The sequence below is a fragment of the Callorhinchus milii genome, unplaced genomic scaffold (genome assembly GCF_018977255.1).
Source record: "Callorhinchus milii isolate IMCB2004 unplaced genomic scaffold, IMCB_Cmil_1.0 Scaffold25, whole genome shotgun sequence".
Classification (NCBI taxonomy): Eukaryota; Metazoa; Chordata; class Chondrichthyes; order Chimaeriformes; family Callorhinchidae; genus Callorhinchus; species Callorhinchus milii.
In genome coordinates, this window is record NW_024704766.1 from 1,967,650 (window position 1) to 1,989,348 (window position 21,699).

The 21,699-nt window shown below is 44.6% G+C and overlaps 1 protein-coding gene and 1 non-coding gene across 2 annotated transcripts; both read left to right on the forward strand.

Annotated features, from left to right (window-relative positions):
• The first annotated feature begins 9,145 nt into the window (after window positions 1–9,145).
• On the forward strand, window positions 9,146–9,217 carry trnav-uac. Its single transcript has one exon. It is a non-coding gene; the product is annotated as a tRNA-Val (tRNA).
• A 730-nt stretch (window positions 9,218–9,947) lies between these two features.
• Window positions 9,948–21,414, forward strand: LOC103180281 (sialic acid-binding Ig-like lectin 6). Its single transcript, XM_007896043.2, has 10 exons — window positions 9,948–10,300; window positions 11,179–11,511; window positions 12,411–12,701; window positions 12,976–13,284; window positions 14,677–14,772; window positions 16,542–16,569; window positions 19,062–19,102; window positions 20,115–20,174; window positions 20,262–20,368; window positions 20,731–21,414. Exons 1-10 carry the CDS (start codon window positions 10,252–10,254, stop codon window positions 20,884–20,886), a joined length of 1,470 nt encoding a protein of 489 aa, XP_007894234.2. The 5' UTR covers window positions 9,948–10,251; the 3' UTR covers window positions 20,887–21,414.
• The last annotated feature ends 285 nt before the right edge of the window (window positions 21,415–21,699 follow it).

Below are 21,699 nucleotides of genomic sequence, written 5' to 3' on the forward strand. Positions count from 1 at the left end.
TGAAATGAAACTGCAGTAATTCCTCTCTGACCAAATAGCAGTCAGCCGATACTTTACAAAGTTAAAGCAAAAACAGATGGCTAAATATTTCCAACACCACATTCAATCTTTAATGCCACATTACATTCATTGCTTGGTTGTTCTGCAGACAGTTTGTGGTTTTACAAGACTAGTGCCTTCCTGTCGAAAGTCTCCTTCAAATATTTAGCTTGTTCTATTATGAACAAAGTAAATATTGTTTACGACTGTTTGTGGGAAACTGCAATTGGCCTCCATGTGGAAATAATTTCTCTCCATTGCCTCTCGACATCCCTTATCAGGTCACCCCTCAACCATCTTTGTTCCATGGAAACAGTATCAGCTCCTGATTCAGTTCAGTGCTCAACCCAGTCCTATCTTGAGCTGTGACATTAAACCGAGCTGAAACCCCGTGACAGATACATTTGCAATTCAAACAGTGTGAGATAGTGTTTCTCACCTCTGCCACGCTCAATAAGTAATCTGCTAATCTGCTAATAAACCATTCTCGGGTTCGGTTTCTATAGGAGTGAAAGGGCAACCCCTTCCCTGTGCTGACTGTGACTTCCAGTTTCTGCTTGAATTTGTACAATTCGCGGCAACTGCCTTTTTGCAAACGCCTTCGATTTCAATTGCTTTGCGTCAGGTTTGCTGAAGCGGGATAAAGTGGAGGGGAAAAGCCTGAGGCGGAGCTTGTTATCTGTAAATACGCTGCTCAGCAAATATCTAATCACAGATCATGAGGTTTCTTGTGTTTTTTTCTCATTCAAAACGCCAGTTGCTATAGTGTCGCTTCGGATGTGGGCACAACACTTACTGGCACCAGCACATAGCGTGTGCAAATAAATGACACACAATCTATTATCACCTCTGCTGAATGTCTATTCCAGGCTGCTTGAAATAGTTCAAAGAAAATTCAATTTGCGAAGACTTTGAAATGATGGAGAAAAGAAAACTAGATAAATATCTCAAGAGATTTTGCCCCCTCACTTGCCTCCTTCAAGCAAAGGGCCTGTCTCAGGATCCTTCTCTTTGACCTTGCTTTCGGTCACCCTCCTACCCCAACCCTCCTACCCCAACCCTCCTACCCCAACCCTCCTACCCTCTGTCTCCTGATCCCAGCTCCCAGCCCGGGTCCAAACCCCGACTATCCAGCGCCTTGGGACGTCCTCCCAACGCAAAAGGCACTGTGTAAATGTCATTTGTTGTTGTCGTTGCTGTTGTTTGCGGCTCACACTCAAACCGTGCCTTTGTGTTTGTGACAGAAATGGCACGTTCAAGAAATGGAGGGAGCTCACTAACAGGTGAGGCACAGGAGCGGAAGGAACTTGTTCACCCACCAACCAGCTTGTTGATCAGGCATCGAGTGCAAGGATTAGTGTTCAGACTATTATCATGTCAGATCTTTTCGTTTCCCTAGGTTTTTTCAATATGCCTTTATAATGCCCGTAATCCTGCGAAGCGCTTTGAAAAATCTCGGCAACATGAAAGGAGTTGTATCAAATGCCAGGATTATTATTTTTATTATTATTATGATGATTGCCAAAGGTGACGCAGTAATTAAGTGCCTTGTTAGAGAGTGGGTTAAGCGGGGTCCTGGGGCCTTGCTGTTATATAGGGGGGAACTCGTTAATTTCATTCAGCTCACAAGCTGGTTCCCTGCGCTAAATATAACCGCCTTACAACACATCATACAATTGATAAAGCGCTTTTGGTCTGGGAAAGACGATGAGGTGTGCTTTGTGTGGTGTTGGGTTAAACGTTCATGAAACTATTCAGTCTAGTTTTACAGCTGTGAACTGGTGACGAATCCGGGGACTCAGGAACAGGGAACCGGTTTTGTTCCATTTTTTTTCCTTTTCACGAATCATCAAAGATATCCGATTTAGGCAAAGCAGCCTGAGCAATCCCCTCTAAACTACACCCCGTGGAGCTGAGAGAGGGTTGTAGTACAATTGCTCACTGTTCATTCAGTCTAAACACAGACAGTTCCTCAGGGTGGGTTTAGACAACAAATGTTGATGTCTCGTATCTTCACCTGGTTCATTTATCACTACATTTTATTCCCCTTAATCACCGAATCGTACAACTTTACAGCGCAGAAACAAGCAGCTTGGCCCAGCAAACCACAACTGGTGTTTTCTCTTTACCAGGGGATATCTGATCCCATTCTACTGTTCGTTAATGTTTCCCCACTTCAAACATCCATCGAGTTCCCTGTTAAAAGAATTCAAAATTAAGAGGTGATGAAGAGTCCGTGGGCAGCCATCTCGCCTCTGAGTCAGAAGGTTGCGGGTTCAAGCACACACATCAGTCACATCAGTCTAAACCAGTGGGGGCCAAACTTTACGTTTGTGAAAGAACCTTTACGCTACATTTTCTTGATTCAGTATTTTTTGGATCGCGGCTAAATCAAGAAATATTCAATCAAGAAAATTCGGGAAAGGCACCAACGATCAGACGCAGATTTACCCAGTGGGGGCCAAGCACTTCTTGATGAGTCGTGGGCCACAAGTTGGCCACACATGGTCTTAAATGACATTCCAATGCAGTGCTACGGGTCGGTTGCATTGTCCGTTGTGGGGCATTGTGCACAGCAATGTCCCACAAACAGCCATGATTGTTGGCCAGGACACCAGGAGAAACTCCCTTCTCTTTTCGAATAGTGCCATGGGATCTTGTAACATCCACCTGAACAGGCAGACGGGACCTCGGCTTAACATCTGATCCAAAGGATGGCACCTCCGACGTGCTTCGCACTTGCAGCACTGCACTCGACTGTTGAATTTAAGGTCCCGATATGGGGGGGTTTGAACCCACAGCCTTCTGACTCAGAGGTAAGAGTTCTTCCGACTGAGGCAGGCAGACACGCGATTGATGCTGTGATGTAGGGCCTTCTACATCCAACCAATCTTGAAATCTTGCGGTTTATATTAATGTTTTCCTAATTGATTTTTTCCCTCTCCATTAGCTTCTAGCTTCCTGTGGTTCCTCACTGTCCTGTTAGTGACCTGGAACCTCCTGATACCTAGAACATGGCTTTACAACATGTCAAGACTGGACTATGCCATTCGAATGGGATTCGGACTGTAGTCCCTGACTCGAGGGGAAGAGGGAATGATTTATGAACTGTGGCACAGCAACTTACAAGAGAAAACCTCCCCAAAAACAGTGCGTGTAATGTGGGGACATCCGCGGCCTGTGACGCGATGGGACAATTATCATCACCGACTTAGGAATTTTCTGATCCAATCTGGAAAACTTGCATCGGGAGATTGGGAATATTTTCCACGTTCCTTTGAAGGATAGCGACTCAACAATAAATCTACCACTAAACATTTCATTCAACGTCCGTTCGCGCAGCTAGGACTAAAAAAAAAGTTCAATTTTGTTTTGGAAAAAAGATGGGGGGCATTACACTAAAGAACGGCCAGATGAACAGAAACCCTTCTCCGCCAACCGCCCTACCATCGGTGGTCGGGCCTTCAGCCTCTCAGCCCCGAGGCTCTGGAACTCCATCCCCCAGTGCCTTCGCCGCTTCTTCCCTTTCCTCCTTCAAGGCCGGTCTCAAAACCTTTCTCTTTGACCGTGCCTTCAGCTCCCCTCTCGACTCTCTTCCCCCTCCTCGCTCCCTCCCTTCCCTCCCCTCACCCTGACCATTTCCCCCCTGCTCGGGTCATGACCCAACTGTGCAGCGCCTTGGGACGTCCTCCTGACGTGAAAGGCGCTTTATAAATGGAATCTTGTTGTTGTTGTTGTTGTTGTGTGTGTCTTCCTTCCTCTTAAATGCATCAATTTGTTCCATTTCAATCACTTCTGAACTGGAGAATGTTTCCGTTCCTGCCGCTGGTTTCCGCAGAGAGAAATCGGACGTAAAGTTCCACTGACTCGTAAAGTCAGCACTTTCCTGTACGATTCAGAAGGTGATTTTGATGGGTAAGTGCTGAAGGGCGGGGTGGGCGATCAGGACTTGTTATCCTCCACAACGCACGGCAGATCTGGCTCCTGCTCTTAATACTTCCTGAGGAGGCCAGATTATCGGTGCGGAATCCCGGACTGAAACGTTGAAGCAAATGAAAGCGACACTTCCTTCTGCAACGCGGAATCTCTCCGTTTCGCCCACAAAACGCACAGCCAATCCACCTTACAGTATACTGTCTGAAGCGCTTTGAGACATCTCAACAGCGTGATAATAAATAATCCTTTCATTGCATCCGCATCATTGAGACGTCTCAAAGCGCTTCACAGGCATGTATTGTAAAATGAAGTGATAAGGCGCCATAATCAAATACAACAATTATTATAATAATAATCATTATTATCATTATTATTATGCACTTAACTAGTTTGTCTGTTTTTTTAACATTATTTCCACGGCCATTCACTGCAAAAAAAAAGGTCCATTATAAACTAGGATTCAGCAGTGCGGTTCTCAGGAAGTTTTCCTGGAAACTAAGGACCGAGAGCAGACAATTCACCATCAACCGGGAACCCAACTCAGGGGTTTCTGCGGCCCTACCTCTGCAGTGCCCTTTCCTGTCTGTTGCAACAGGTTAGAAGCCTCAAATGTGGTTCACATCTTCAAGAAAGGTGACAGAGGTGGTGACTATAGCCCCATAAATGGTGCTGCTTTGCCAAGCATAGTAGTGTTATGGTGTTAGCTGTTGGTAGATTAGAAGATCAGCCATGATTGAATGGCGGGGCAGAGGCTCGAAGGGCCAAATGACCTACTCCTGCTCCGACATGTTATGTATTACAATAAATAAACTTTACCGTAAACACGTAACCGAGTTCCTCCACCTATTTTCTCCACAGTCCCGTTTTCCGCGATCACGGTGACCTCACAGTAATACGTTTAAGCAGATTGCCCAAGAGAAACATTTGGAATCTCCCCTCTGGTTCTTCCGTTTCGTTCTTTGACAGTGACAGGTTAGGGTATAAAGACGGCACCATTTTCCGATTCACTGAGTGGGTATCTGTCACCAGCCTTTTCAACACACAATGTAATGAGAGTCGGGTCATATACAATTAATATTTACACTGATGCCAATTATCTTCTCAATGTTGTTCTACAAACGTGAACCAATATAGATAGGTGTCCGCCTGGTTCAGCTTCTAGCACACCTGCCTCCGAGTCACAAGTTGTGGGTTCGAGCCTCGCTTCGGGACTTTGAACTCACAGTCCAGACAGACACTTCAACTCGGTGTTGGGGGAACACAGATTTGTTTTGAATTCAGCCCCTTTCAGTCACAGGCTGTGTCCAATGGTTCTACCGTAATGTGCAGGATGAAACAATGGTCTACATCATCTAGTTGCTTTGGAGTCTTAAAGAACGCAATTATATCGCCTCTCAATAACTCCAAAAACCCTCTCAGGCTCTCATAGAATAAGGCGGCATTTTAAATAGGCCATTTGGCCCAACTAGTCCGCGCCAGTGTTTATCCTTCACAAGAGCTTCGTCCCTCCTATTCTCCACTCTCAGTCACCTCTATTCCCTCTCTGTCATGTGGACGTATTTTCACGCTGTCTCATTCGATAAAAAACTCTCTTAGAATCATAGGATCTTAGTACAGAAGGAGGCCATTTGAAAGAGCTAACAAACTAGTTCCACTCCCCCGCTCTTACCCTCATTGCTCTCTCTCTCGCTTGAAATAGATACCTGAGCATCCTGCAGGTCACAGACCCACCACGCTCACATCAGCCCTGCCTCACACGGGCCAAAGTCAGCCTGAGTTTGAGCTTCCACCAATTCTGCCCAACGTCGATTTGTAAGACAGAGACGAGGTGCAATTTCTGATATCTCCTGTGTGGTGCATGTGGAGTGCATTGGCTACTTACCATCATGCGCTGGAGTACGATGGTGATCAGTGGGGGGGGGGGGAGGGGGCCATGGACAAGTTTGGGTGGGGAGCAACAGGCTGGCTCCATCATCAGGGAAATTCTTTTACCCGTCACCTTGACCTGACCATCTGGTGTGGAAACTCCAGGCACACACACAGACCAGTAACAGCTGTTTCTGGAGTGTTTTTTATTTACTGACTGGTGAAGTGGTTCACTCCAGCAGGGCAATAGGCAGGAAGTTTTTTCCTTTGGGACGTCTCGAAGATGTGATAAGGCGCTGTGTCAAATGCGAGGATTATTATTGTTATTATTATTAGTGTACCTTATGTTTTTCAATGAATCTCTGTGTCTCTCTCTCTCTGCCTTTCGCTCCATCACTTGCTGTCTCTGTCGTCCTCTCTATCCTGACCTTGTCTCTACATGGGTTTGAAAGATTTATTTTCATCCATCCTTGTGAGCTCGATTGTCTCGATTGTGGTCACGAACCACATAAAGACTCACAAATTTTCGGTCAACCATTTGATTCAAACTAAATACAGTTAAATAGAGAATTGAATTGCATCCAACGGCAGTCAAGTATGGCAACAAAGTTAGTACAACCCTCCGAGTGAAGAACGTCCCATTGACCTCTCTCAGCGATTCTGTTAACAAACTTCGGCCATCTAGTTACTGACCTCACCTAAAGGAAACAGTATTGACCCGGTAAAGCCCTCTACCACATCTCCTCTCCCTCAGTGGATAAAGCCCCAATGGTTTATTACCACCTGCACTGAGTCAGTGTTAAGATTCTCCTGATAGTACAGTCTTCAGCTCATGTTTATACCTGCCTCAGAGAGGAATCATTCTTATCGTATTAATATCTTTGATTCCACGCACTAGAGTCAGAACTCCAGGTAGTTAGACCGCAATAAAAAGGCTCGATCACTGAGCTCTGTGCTATAAGTTACTCACAAGAGCTTTTAGCGGTGTGGACAGCTGGCATCCTGAGTTACATTTCCTACCCACAGTTATGCTAATTGTCTGCAGTAAGCTGGTGAGAAGATCCAGCAATGGGCACCTCACACGGAGTGTAATAATAATAATAATTCTTCCATTTGATATAGCGCATTATCACATCTTCGAGACGTCCCAAAGCGCTTCACAGAATACACTGTAAAGTGAATTGACTGTGCACTTTGTAGACAAAACGAGGCAGCTAATTGCGCACAGCAGTTGAATACTTTAATACTTTTATGACCTTAAATAGTATCAGTGCTGAGAAACAAGCTCCGGTCTGCAGCATCCACCCTGGAGCTGAGCTTCCAGACGTAACTCTATACTCTGCAGGATTTTTACCCTGTCCACATCCATACAAACACTGGGGTTAGCTTGTGACATGTTGGCATTCCTCAACCTGTTAATCATGTTAAAAAAGTAATCATGTTAGATGTGAGAAAGAGATTTACCTAAGAACATAAAAATTTGCTCGGAGAAAGATCAAGGTCCATCCAGTTTGTCTTCCACCACATCCTGGCAATCGCTTGACATGTCCCAAACTATATACTGTATGCGCGAGATATTATTTTCTAATAGAAATCTAATTGGTTCTTGAAAGAACCAACACTTTCTGCTCGTCTCCCTAGGGATCTGTTCCGTACGTTTACTACTCGTTCAATGGAGTAGTGTTTGCGCAGATTTGTTTTGAATTTACCCCCCACTTCACCCGCAGGCCGTTCCACTGTTGGACAAGATAAAACGTCTAGCGCTCGTAAACCACTGAACCCATCGCCCGGCCTGAGTCGTAGTCACCAATCGCTTGGGAATGAACAGTTTTGGACACTTGGTGGCAGAACAGCCTGACACAGTGTTTGCTGAACGACACTCTCACCACCAGATGGTGTAAATCAGCCGCAAACTGAAGCTGAGCCAGCGTCTGAGGCTCACGAGCTCAAAGCTGTCTCTCGACAGGAACTGAACTCACTGAGAGATACTGCCTAGATCTTATACACCATGGGTGGACCACGCCTGGCTGATCATTGCCTGGGCCACACGTGAGGAGCTAAGAGAAGGTGCAGATCAGCATCCTGTCGCCCAGACAAGGGGCAATAACCGAGACAGAGGAACAATCAATACAAAATAAATCTGTAAACCAGGCTCCCTAAGGGAGATGCCGGCAGCAGCAAGTGTTGATTCAAATGCAAATTAGATCGATTTCTTTTCGGAAATAATATTTCGGGATTAAACCGTGTGAGTAGTTCAGAACGTTGACATGTGCAAGCGACCGCCAGGATGGTGGAAGGTGAAATGGATAGACCTTGGTCTTTTATTGTCTGGTATTTCCTATGTCGCATTTGGCCCACAAAATACGCAGTCAATTCACCTTACAGTATATCCCGTGAAGCACTTTGAGACGTCTCGAAGACGTGACGAGGCGCTGTATCAAATGCGAGGATTATTATTATCAAGTGTGAATGCTGGGCGCTGTAATTCGCTGAGTTAAACGGATCAGTGTTTGTGCACAGTAACACTTCAGATCCACCAGGTGCCACTGGAACAGAAGCACTTGGCCTAACAGGGTTGCGTGAGGTGTTGAGAATTTGGGGCTCTGTGGTCTGTCCTGCCAATCAAAGCGATTCTGCGTGTTGTACTTCTGATGTTATTGAGATGGCTCAACAACTACTTGTGGAGTCCTGTAGCTCAGTGGTTAGAGCACTCGCTTTGCAAGCGAGAGACCTGAGTTCAATTCCAGGCAGAGGGCGAAACCTCGGGCAAGTTTCCTTACTCCACACAGAGTCTAATAATAATCCCTTCAAAAAAAAAACAATAATAAATTGGTCATTTTCAATCTACGACTGTTTGTGGGACATTGCTGTGCGCAATTGGCTGCCGCGTTCGCCCACAAATATACAGTCAATTCACTTTACAGTGTGTTCTGTGAAGCGCTTTGGGACGTTCTCCCGACGTGAAAAGCGCTATATCAAATGCAAGGATTATTATTATTATTATTATTATTATTATAACTACTTGCACTTACGCAGCACCCTTCACACAGGGTAGCATCTCGGAGAGCTCAACAGTGACGGAGCTTGATGCCGAGCCAGAGAGGGTCGGGGTGGGCGGGGGGGTTGGAGGTTGGTGAGGGGGTTGGGTGGGGGTGGGGGAGTGCGGGTGACAGTAGCCACGGTCAAAGAGGAAAGTGTTGCAAAGGTACAAAGGTGGGGGTATTGTCTCTACAGCTTTTTTGTCTCGACAACTGGTTTCTCCTCCTGTCCCCTACATGGTGACGTGCGTGTACTGTAGTTGTGGAGACCTGTAGTTCAGTGGTTAGAGCACTCGCCTTACAAGCGAGAGACCTGGGTTCAATTCCCAGCAGGGCAAAGCAATGGCTAAGTTTCCTTACTCCACACGCCTGATAATAATCCCTCAAGAAAACAGAACAACNAAAAAAACAATAATTACTGATCACTCAATCCACGACTGTTTGTGGGGACGCTGCTGTGCGCAATTGGCCGCTGCGTTTTACCCACAAATATACAGTAACTCACTTTACAGTATATTCTGTGAAGCGCTTTGAGACGCCTGGAAGACGGGAAAACGCTGTATGAAATGCAAGGGTTATTATATATTATTATAGAAAGTGCAGTGACTGTGTGCTTTACAGGCCAACGTGGCAGTCAATTTGCGTGCAGCAATGTCTCAGAAAAAAAATAGCAGTGACCTATTTTAGGAGTACCTGAGGGATTGTTGACCAGTTTTCAGGGAATAACTCTCTCACTTTCTGAAGATAAGATCTTTAACGTCAACTTTAACGCAGAGATGGAACCTCAGTTAAGGTCTATTCAACAAGAACAACTTACATTTGCAGAGCACCCTTTAGGCAAAGTAATGTCTCTGGATTCTCCCCAACACTGCATTAAAGCGTCAGTCTAGTCTGTGAGTTCAAAGCCCTATGTCGACTTCCACCCACAATTTTCTGACTCAGAAAAAAAAGTGGGACAGACCGAAGCAGGTGACATTTGGCGTTGCAACTTAGATTACGTGGTAACATTGGCTACTTTTGGCCTTTGGGAGATTGTGAACCTCCTGTGCGTGCGTGCGTGCGCGCGCGTGTGTGTGTGTGTGTGCAACTGCTACCAGATTTGGATCAGTACTCTGTACAGGTTCAATCACATCCTGACAGAAAGCATTGCACCGAAGAAGAAGAAAAAAAAAAGCTCCTTCCTTATTCACGCAACTTCCTCCTAATCTGGGTCGGAAACAATGGCATTCAGTCGAATTTGCACTTCGAGGCTTCCTCCAGACTGAGATGTGGGCTTCTTGTCTGGCCAAGCTTGCGTGCCGTGCCATGCAACACACTGAGACATTCTGAGGAACGCCAGGAATAAAGGATTGACGGCAGAGTTGCCACTGGGATGTTGCTATTTCCAAGCCTGCTCTTTACTCTGCTTGCTGGGGCACATGGTGAGTTAGTTACTCTTTCTCGGTAGAGATTCATCCGTGTGACTGCTCATGATTCAACAATGATTCAAATGCTCCACCGCTGTTTGTGGGGCATCGCAGTGCTGGTGTTTCATCCACCAAATCCACTTTACGGTAAATCCTGGAAGCACTTTTGGACGCCTTGGCAAAGTAATGAGGCGCCGTATCAAATACCAGGGTTTACTGTTGTTGTCTATAACAATGTGAGTGTGTAATACGGATGTCCTAAAAATCCTTTATAACTTTACTCGATGTGTCGATTTCACCGTTTAAATTTTTTATTTGCTGAAACGTTCAGCTTTCTGTTTTGTTCCGGGATGGGCTGGCACTCCCGGGTACGGCCGGAGATGATTTCTGAACGATTCGATCCTCATCTTGTGACACCCGAAGGCTTTTTCGTTGCAATTAAATCTTCCTAACGTGACATCAGGGAGACGGAGACAGGGGGAACCGACTTGGGCGAAATTGTGTGTGATTTGGCTGGGAATAAGGAGCAGTGTGTGCCAAGCGAGAGGTTCACGGTTTCATTAAAAAGTTTAATAAAAACAAGTTGAATAACATTACAGAAAATCCTACCCGAAAATGTCTCATTGATCTGAAACAGACAAATCAACGTTTTGTAATTTAATTTGCATTTCATTAGAGCCCAAAATAGTGTTTGATATAAATTACTGTCGTTCCTTATTAGTTTACATTAAATCTTGGTACTTTTATTTTGCTGAGATCCTGACAGACTTTATTTCGCCCTCAAAATACAGTCTATAGTATATTCTGTGAAGCGCTTTGAGACGTCTCAACGACATGATAAGGCGCTGTATCAAATGCAAGGAATATTCTTATTATTCTTATTGTCTCACCAGGTGGACGGATCCTGGAGGTGACTCAGCCTCGCGAGGTCAACGTAAGGAGAGGGGAATCGGTCACTTTAAACTGTACCTATAATTGCACTGGAATACAAAGCAATCAGGTTTATGCAGCGTGGTATCGGGGCTTTCAGAAACCTCCTGTTATCCTGGAGAAGAATAATGAGAACTGCAGTGAACACAAAGGGGTCGTTAGCTGTTGGACATCAGTGAAGATTGCAAATGTTTCTCCTGGAGAATCTGCTTATACGTATTACTGTGAGGTTATCGTGACCGCAGAAAACGGGACTGTGGAGAAAATCGGTGGAGGAACTCGGTTACGTATTTACGGTAAAGTATATTTATGTTAGGAAGTGGGTAAATCAGGGTTATGCTTAGCACACCAGAACTAAAGTTTCACCTGGTTTTAGCCTGAAGGCCATTGTCTTAATTTTTTTTTTTGGGGGGGGGAAATATTTAGAAATTCAATCTTATTTCTGTTTCTTTTTTTTTAAAAGAACTACAGTCGGATAGTTTTCAAAAACTGAATTTAAGAATTGACCACGATTCTGCGCAAGGAGAAGCTTGAGGTGAATGGTCTGACGGCTGAAACTAGTTGGAATTTGGGACCCCCGGAGTTCTTGTTTTGATAGGATTCATGTTGGTGGGTCGTATTTTCAGCCATTCCGCCTCCCGCTGACTGGAACTCCATCCCCGAGCCCCTCCAACTCGTGCTCTCTCTCCGCATGTTGAAAGCTTGCAACGTACCTCTGCCAAATACACGTCAGTCGGCCCGGGCAGTTGATAGCACTCTTGCCTCTGAATCAGAAGGTTGTGGGTTCAAGCCCCGCGTCGAGCCTTACACTCACTGTCTCGGCTGATGCTCCAACTCCAGTGCTGTGCTGAGATGTGTTCCATTGTCCTTCATATGAGATGTTAAACCGAGGTCCTTGTCTATGTGTTCAGGTGGAATTTAAGATCCCCTGGCACTATTCGAAATGAGAAGAGAGCTTCTCCATTTCAGGACTGTTGGTGGGAAATTGTTCTACGAAATTGGGCTGCCGTGTCTTCTTACAAACAGACAGTCCCTTCAATAAATCCTGCAAAGCACTTTGAGATGTCCTCTCTATGTGAAAGGCACTACACCTAATGCAATGATTACTATTATGCATTGCTGTAAAGTGACGGCATTATCACCACTAACATCGACCCACTCTTGTACGTTCATACCTGAACTTTCTCTTCTCCAGAAACTCCACGCATCTCTCCATCTGTCCTGGTGAAAGGACGCGAGTCTACCCTAAACTGCTCTGCTCTAGTATATCGTTCCTTCAGTCTCTCCTTCATCTGTGTACTTCATGGAAAGAATGTCAATGGCACAGTCCCCACGGACTCTGGAAGAAACGAAAGCACAAAATTTATCACCAGCCATCTCAAGATTACTGCTGAGCTCAGAGATAATAGGAGTGTGTGTGTGTGTCAGATCAACCCCGACATTCACACAGCTGCAGCTCGGGCTGAGGTCAGACTGAATATTGAGTGTAAGTGTCATTATTTCCATGTTAAAATTTCTTCCTGTAACCTTGAAGAGTATTTATTCCTATTAATTCCTGTTGCCATCTGTCATTGTCTAACAGAACCTTTTGTTTTATCGTTTCACCCACAAAATATACACTCAATTCACTTTACAGTATATCTAGTGAAGTGTCTTGAGACGCCTCGAAGACCTAATAATTAAATGCAAGGATTTTTATTATTATTATTATTATTGTCTGATTGTTATGTATAACAATTCTTGTTCCGTTTCCCCGTTAGATGGTCCCCAGGATCCCATCATAAAGTACAGGACAAAGGAACAAGCCAAATACCTGCCTGTGACCACCTCCATCCCTGTCCCTATGGGCTCCTTCCTGGAACTGACCTGCTTTGTGGACAGTAACCCACAGGCCTCAGTAAAGTGGAAGAAGGGTGAAGAGACACTTGCGGAGACGAACCAAACTCAGGGCACACTTACCATAAACTCAACCAGCTTCAAGCTTCTGCAACACGGAATATATGTGTGCGAGGCAACCAACAAGCACGGCCACAACAAGACAGAAATTTCGATAACATTACAACCTCACAGTGAGTAAAATGAAACGCAATAGGTTTCACTGCCAAATCGTTCAGACAAAATTCGTGGCTTTACTTCTCACTTCCTGAGTCTCAGAAAGGGTTGCTTAGAATATCTGGTTTATTTGAAAATAGTCATGTTAATGAAAATACATTCGGTAAAAGCGTCTTTCGAGTCGGGAGGACGGTCTCAAAGGAATATAAAGTGTGGTCACTGTGTTTTGTGGGCAAACGGGGCAGCATATTGGCTTGTTCCTTCTTCCTGTACATTATTATGGGGCGTCTGAACGAGTTGATAAGGTGCTACATCAAATGCAAGGATTATTATTATTATTATAATTATCCCCTATCCAATATCTCTCTATTCCCTTCTCCCTCATGTATACATTAAGTTGCCTTTGCCTCTTACAGGCTTACAGAATGCCCCAGTTTATTAGTGCAAGTGCTGGCAGGAAAGAGCGCGGGCTGTGAGGGGGACACAGCTAACGGTCACTCTCTAGACTTGCACGTGGTTGAGGTATTGGAGGCTGACTTGTGCTAAAAGTAACTATATAAACATGGCTCAACCCCTTGTGTGAGAGAAGAGGAAATTAAATTGTTTTTCATCAAATGAAGCAAAACGCCAACAGATTTCACAGGAGATTGTAATTTACAACCTCACAACTTTGACAACTTTTCTGCAACGGTCGTCAAGAACAACCCGTGTGTGTTTATATTCCCCCTTCGCGCCTGACAGAGACACAGAGCGCTGCTGGTGAGACTGTAACCAGATCTTTGCCTATCTGTGACATACGAAGCCCCGGATAAGATTCAATTAATTCTCCATTTACAAAGCTTTTGAACTGAGTTGGTTTAATATTCTGTGCGCTCAACAGTTTTGAAACAAATAGATTTGTTGATCATAATAGAACTGCAAACTATTGCGATTAACACTCTTAATAATAATAATAATAATAATAACAATAATAATAATAACTCTTGCATTTGATATAGCGCCTTATCACATCTTCGAGATGTCCCAAAGTGCTTCACAGGATATTCTGTGAAGTGTCTGTGAAGTGAGTCAATCGTATATTTCGTAGGCAAAATATATTGTGAAGTGTATTTGTATTTGTACATGGTATATTTTGTGGGCAAAATGCGGCAGCCAAACACAAACATCCAGTCTTGGTAGGGGTTACTAACCCCGGAAAGCGATCCACCAATCGAACTAATAAACGGGTTCCTACTTACTGTTGGCTACACTGCATGTGGAGCGAGGAAACGTGACGAAGGTTTCATCCTGCCTGGGAATTGAACCCGGCTCCTCTCGCATGCGAGGCAAGGGTGCTAACCACTACGCTGCAGGACTCCTGTTTGTAAGCAAGTGGCAAGGCTGTGACTTTGCTGCGTTCTCGTTCACAGACCAGAAGCTGATTTGTGTGTGGCTGCCTGTGACGGTGATAGCTGTGGTGTGTGCGCTGACAATCGCCTGCTGGGTGATGAAACGGCGACTGAAAGGTGAGACAAAGCAATCGCCTTGGGCAGAGGTGTTAACCTCGGCTCCAACATCACTCGTGAGCTGTAAAAAGCTGTGGTTGGCACAAAGTAACACATTTATGCCGTGTCCTGTTTTGACAATGGCTTATTCCATCCACAAAACGCACAGTCAATTCACTTTCCACTGTATCTGTCGCCCAAAACATTCACAGTCAATTGACTTTGCAGTATATCCTTCAAAACACTTTGAGACGTCCTAACAAGGTGATAAGGCGCAACATCAAATGCAAAGGATTATTATTAAACATAATAATATCTTTTCCCTTCTGAAATTTTCTTATATACTGCATTAAGTTTCCTCTTCAGTACATTAGTACCATTTACTTCAACCACAGCTTACAGCAGTGAGTTCCACATTTTCACCACACTCTGCTTGAGGAATTTCCTCCCTAAAGTCTGATTTAGATCTGTTGATGACTATCGTAAATGTATATCTCCTTGGTGTTGCACTCAACAATAAGTGGAAACTACCATTAGTGTCCCCTTTACTGAATCCTTTCACAGTTTTAAACGCCGCATCAGGTCCCCCTTTCAATCATCCCATCTCCAGAGAATAAAACTATAATCTGTTCAGCCTTTCTTGTTAGTTTTATCCACTCGCAAAGCTATGGTGGAACTCTCTCCAATGCTACCAGATCCTGTGTATATCTATATTCTTTGCTCCGAGGTAGAAACAGCGACACTTTTAACTGTACAACATGGGGGGAGGGAGTCTTGGTTTTCAGTCCGTTTCTGGTGTGAAAGTTATGTGAGCATTTTGTGAGCATCTCCTCACTCGGAGGCTTGAGCAGATATGGATTGCTTGGACCCAGAAATCTGTAGAGGATGAATCATTAGTGATGTTTAACGAGACAGACAGGCAGACAGAGTTTGGTATTAACGGGTAAAGTGAAAGGACAGGGCATTGAGATTGAGATCTGCTCAAACAGCTGCCGCATTTCGCCCACGACATACACACAGTCCCTCCAGTTTACAGTGTATTCTGCGAAGGGCTTTGAGGTGTCTCAATGACGTGATGAGGCGCTATGTCAAATGCGAGGATTATTATTATCATTGAGTTGAAATCAATTATCATTTTAAATCGTTTCCGTTTACTGCGTTTAGGGTACCTTTTCGAAAAAATTGTTCAAAGCGCGATAGTCGATATCACCAACTAGGATGTGAGAGGAGTTATCACAGGGCGGGCAGTAATCACACTTTAATCAGTCAGATTTGTGATCCATCTTGAACCAAAACAACCGCAGTAAAACATTCAGCACTTTCACAAGGTCAGGAAGGCTGGTCAACCGTGGCATCGGTTCTCACTGCTTCAACCAGAAAAGGACAGAAAGCAGAAGAGAAACCAATTAAAATCAATTGCAAGCACTCTTGGCTCTTCCTCTTTGCTTGGTGCGTGTGAAGCGCTTTCGGTTGGAACCTAAGACAACATGTTGAAATAGTGTGCGCGGGAATGACTTCCCAGGGTAAGATGTGCCTCTTTACTTTGCTCCACTTTTAAGCTCAATCAGCTTTGCCGGCACTGCGAAGAGAAAAGCAGAAGTGAACACAAACGCCTACAGCTTTCCTGTGAATACAATACTGTACGGCAATTCTGGTAAAGGGTTACAGCGCTGCTACGATGTATGGTATGCAGATAACTCCACGTCATGTTGACCTGGGAATCAAATGTTATTCACTTGTACTTAGTTGGGCTCTAAATGTGTCCTCCGTAAAAGTCTTTCTCTTTTCAGAGCCGGGTGCTGAGGCCATCGAGCTGAGGTAAGAATCTCTGGGAACCTTCATCATTATTCTTCCTGCAGCTCTTGTCGAGTGCGCTGTTGCTAGCAAATTGCGTCAGCAAGGAAACTGCCTTTTATTGCGCTGCCTAAAGAAATTAAGCGCAACAAAGCGTGTTGGGATCATTGATTGTGTCGGCTTGGCTCAGTGGTGACACAACACTCTCACCCTTTAGTCAGAAGTTTGTGGGTTGACAACCCACATCGGGCTGTGAGCTCGCTACCTGAGATTCCAGTGCAGTACTGGGAGAGCTGTAAAATATCACAGGTGTCATCTTTCTCTTACTCTCGTCTTTCGGATGAGAGAAAGCCCCTGTCAGACTATTCAGATCGATGTTCAACCATCCTCCAGGTAAATATACCTTAACTTCATGGCTATTTGTGGGACCAAACCATGGGCAAGTTGCCTACAAACATACAATCACTACGCTTGAGAGTAATTACCAACGATCGTTGGGTTGAACTGTGCAAATTTCGATGGCCGGTTGCTATGTTTATTAACGTTAAGGTCCACCCCTACCTCTGTGACCTACTAACTCCTCACCCACCTGTCCGCTCCCTCCACTCAGCGGGCTCTGTGTGTCCCCTGCCCTTTCCTGCTCCAACATCAGCCTCTCAGCCCCGAGGCTCTGGAACTCCATCCCCCAGTGCCTTCGCCGCTTCCTCCCTTTCCTCCTTCAAGGCCGGTCTCAAGATTTTTCTCTTCGACCGTGCCTTCAGCTCCCCTCTCAACTCTCTACCCCCTCTTCGCTCCCTCCCTTCCCTCCCCTCACCCTGACCATTTCCCCCCTGCTTGGGTCCCGAGCCAACGGTCTAGCGCCTTGGGACGTCCTCCCGACGTGAAAGGCGCTCTATGAATGAAATCTTATTGCTGTTGTTGTTTTTGTCTCAAGACCTTCCTCGTCGACCGGTCCTTCAGTCACGCCCCTCCCCTTACCCTTCACCCCTCCTGATCCCAATCCCCAGCTCAAGTACAAATCCTTGACTGTCCAGCGCCTTGGGACATCCTCCCGACGTGAAAGGCGCCATGGAAATGTAACTTGTTGTTGTTGTTGTTGTTGTTGCAGCAATCGCCCTGTGTCAGTAACGCTATGTCTCCTCCGCTGACAAGCTTTGGCCAGTTATTACTGGATTGTCTCCTCTTGGGGAGTTGCTCTGCAGCCAGTGTGCCTTCTCTACACAATCTGCAACAGACAGAAGAGAGAGCGAAATGCCCACGTCTCCAAACCACAACTTATATAAGTCATAGCAAGTGAGGTTTAGAAGCGGATAACACATATTATCAGTACAAATCTGTACTCAGTTGCCATTTCATTAGCTTTAAACACCAAAGCGCTTTGCACAATCTATTTCTTGTTGTCGAAAAGCTGCTAAATTAATTAAATTAGATTAAATTAATTTAGCAGCCGATTCAATGACAGGAATTAGTGATGTGTTGGGCTCCCCCCTCACTTGGTTGTCAGCAAAAATGTTCTGTACATTTTTTGAGCACTTTTGTAACGTGAACGGAGAAACAGAAGTGTGTACAGAGAATGCTGGAATGCTCATAAAGCGATAGTGCAGTACAGTTAACCTCACATAAGTCGTATCAGTTGGGTACGAACATTTAATATGGTTTATGCAAAGTATAAGATACGTGAAACTTGGATAGAATATAAATTCTTGAATGGGACTTGGGCAGATGTACGACGACTTAGGCGATTGTACAACTTCTACAGATCAGACTTAGGTGAGTTTTACTGGACTCTCTTCTTCCGATTTCAAGTTGAGGAAAAGGCAATCGCTTTTAATCGATCGGAGCACAGAAAAGCAGCCCCCCGCGTGAAGCGTTGGAAGATTTCAAAGCAAAGCTGTGCACAATACGACTGTTGCGGTGGTTAATGGTTCGAAGTGTACCAGCTCACAAAGTATTACCTTCACAAAACCGCACAGTAAAACACTGACAGATCGTTGCACTTTGCCCATCGCTTAACCAAGATAAGGTGACCTCATCGACTGGCGGTAAATTGGTAAATTACCTTTGCAGAACCTGTTGCATTTTGCTTTGCATTGAATACAGATTTGTACTATTTATTTATTTAATACCCTCTGTGAAATCTCACAAGCAGTGACGATTATACAACTTGTGGTTTGGCTATGTGGGCCTTTCATTTCTCGCTTTTCTGCTCATAAAAGGACGCCTACAAGTTGTTCACAAATTCCTATTACCTGCCCCATCCCCCCACTCACACCCCCCCCACACCCCCACCTCACATGTTTTCTTTCCAACAGCGCACGGACCAACCACTGACCCAGGTGGAAGAATGATGATAATTGTATTTAGAAGTGCTTTAGTTGTATTCAGTTACAAGCGTTTAACTGTATTTAGATGTCGAGAGGCTCAGTGTGTGTGTGAGAGAGAGTGTGAGTCACACCGTAGTAAGGCGTGGTCTATATGTCACCAGAATAACAGGACTGTGTTTTGCTCTCTTTCAGTCCAGAAAGCAATGAGCATCCAAGCCACATCAATGAAACCGGTACGTGTGTCACTGAATGATATGCTTCTGAACGAACGTTCATTGGTGCAGTAAGAAATCGTACTCCTCTGCTCAGCCCCAAATGTTCTCATGGTCTTAGCCTTTGGATTAGTAGGTCCAATTTAGGTCACCCCACTTTAGGAAGGATTTCAGAGCCATAGAAATGGTGCAGAGGAGATTTACCAGGATGAGTGTTTCGCCCACAAAACAACACACGGTCAATTCGCTTTACAATATATTCTACGAAGCACTTTGAGACATTTCAAACACGTGATAAGGAGCCCTATCAAACACAAGTATTATTATTATTATGAGTGGTTTGACACGAAGGCAGAGACTAGAAGAACTCGACCTATTTTCATTGGAACAGAGAAGATTGAGGCCTTTACGAGGGGTTTTATTTCCACTGCTTTGTGAGTCAGTGCCTTGAGGGTATCATTTCACAATAGTTAGCCCAGGAAAAAAGGGGAAGATTAGGTGAATTTGTTTTACACAGAGGCTAATATTCCATGGGGGAGCAGCATTTTCTGAGGTGCTGTCCTGCAGATAAGACATTAAATCAAAGGTCCCATCTGCCTGTTCAGGGGGACAATAAAGATTCCTTGGCACTGTTTGAAGAAATAAGGGAGTTTCTCCCTGTGTTCTGACCAACCGTCCAACAGAGAAAAAGAATGGTGATTAACTTCATAGCTGTTCGTGGGATATTTCTGGGCACAAATTGAATGCTGCATTCGCCTACAAATTCAGTCACTTTACAGTAAATCCTGTGAAGTATGTTTCAACATTATTAGGCGCTGTGTATCAACTGTGTTTCGCCCACAAAATATCCGGTCAATTCACTTTACAGTATATTCTGCAAAAGCGCTTTGAGGCGTTTCGAAGACGCGATACTGCGCTATATCAAATGGAAGAATTATTACCTTTATTAATATTATAAGGATATTTATTATTATACTGGAAATTTGCCAATCTCACCCTTACTCATGTTGTCCTTTTTTGCTGGAACTTTCAGATACAATATATGCAGAGGTGCAGAAGAAAGCTCTTCCCAAACACCAGACACCTGCACAGTGTAAGTCAAACACCATTCAATCTCAAGACACATAGCTTGTTTTAAAGCGGAATGAATGACTGAAAGTGTTAGGTTTTTTTCCCTTAGGTTCCCTTTCCATTGACGACCATAAACCAGAGGAAGAGAATGAAGTGTCCTACGCGGACATCATGATTCGGAGACCAAAACCCCGAGGTCACACACACAAGCCCGAGGTACAATCTCACAATACAAAGACTTACCTTTATCCAGTGCCTCATTTTGTTCACAAAAGCCACAGTCACTACACTTTACGGGATATTCCTTTAAGCGCTTTGGGAAGTCTCAATGACGTGATTAGCTGTACAATACAAAATTACATTTGTATAGCGCCTTTCACGTCAGAAGGACATCCCTGTATCAAATGCAACCATTATTATTATTATTATTATTATTATTATTATTATTATCAAAGTGTCTCATAAGCACTTCACATGTTCAGGTGTTGGGGTGGGGGTGGGATGAGGGAAGCGAAATCAACCATATCTTTTGGAAGGATTGAGCATTAAATAACCTGTTCTGTTCCCCAACATTGCAGCATCGCCCGTATATTGCAGCCAGAGAAAACAAGACAAGGTCTAAAGACGCGAGCGGTTCACCTTACCACAACCAAGCGGTAGCTGAGGAAACAGAGTACGCTGCAGTCCATGTCTCAAGCCAGAACCTGAGAAATAAATTCACCGCTAGAATGTAAGCATCCGAGAGAGGAACCGACTTGTCTTGCTTTCCGTTCCTCTCAAAACGTATTGAAGCTACTTCACTAATGGGACAAATCAAATCGACTGGACCAGGCTGGAGAGGCAGCAAGAGATAAATTACAGGAGATTTGCCTCGTTGTGTGTTGCCGGTGTTTCTGTGCTGACTGTTCAGCCCTCTCTCGTGCGAACTGTCCAGACTTCAAACTTGTGCATTATAACTATAATTCAGACGTGTCTAACCATGGTTTTCCTTTTCTGTCCTTTTCATATCTTTTAACCTGCGTGGACATTGAAAAAGAGCAATAAAAACCAGATTTTCTTTTTGGAGAGTTAACCCTTTAAATTGATCATTGGTGCAAAATAATACTATTTACATTTCACGCAGGGCCTTTTGTGCTGGGAGGACGTTTCAAAAGGATTTACCGTAAATTGTAGTAACTGTGTGTTTTGTTGGGGGACACGACTGACAATTTGTACGTTCACAGCCATGAAGTGAAAGATTGATTTTGTTTTGGGGGGATCGTTGGCCAGGACAACGGGAGAAATGCCTTTCTCTTTTTAAATAGTGCCACGGGGTCTTTATCATCCACCCGAACAGGCAGACAGGACCTCGGTTTAATATCTTATTCAAAGGACATCACCTCCGACAATACACCTCTGCCCCCAGCACTGCATTGGAGCGCCAGTCTGGACTATGTGAGTTCAAAGTCCCGATATATCTCAAGCGCTTCACCGAATATACTGTAAAGTGAATCGACTGTGTATTTTTGTGGGTGAGGCAGAGGAAAGCTCTTCAACAATGCAATTCA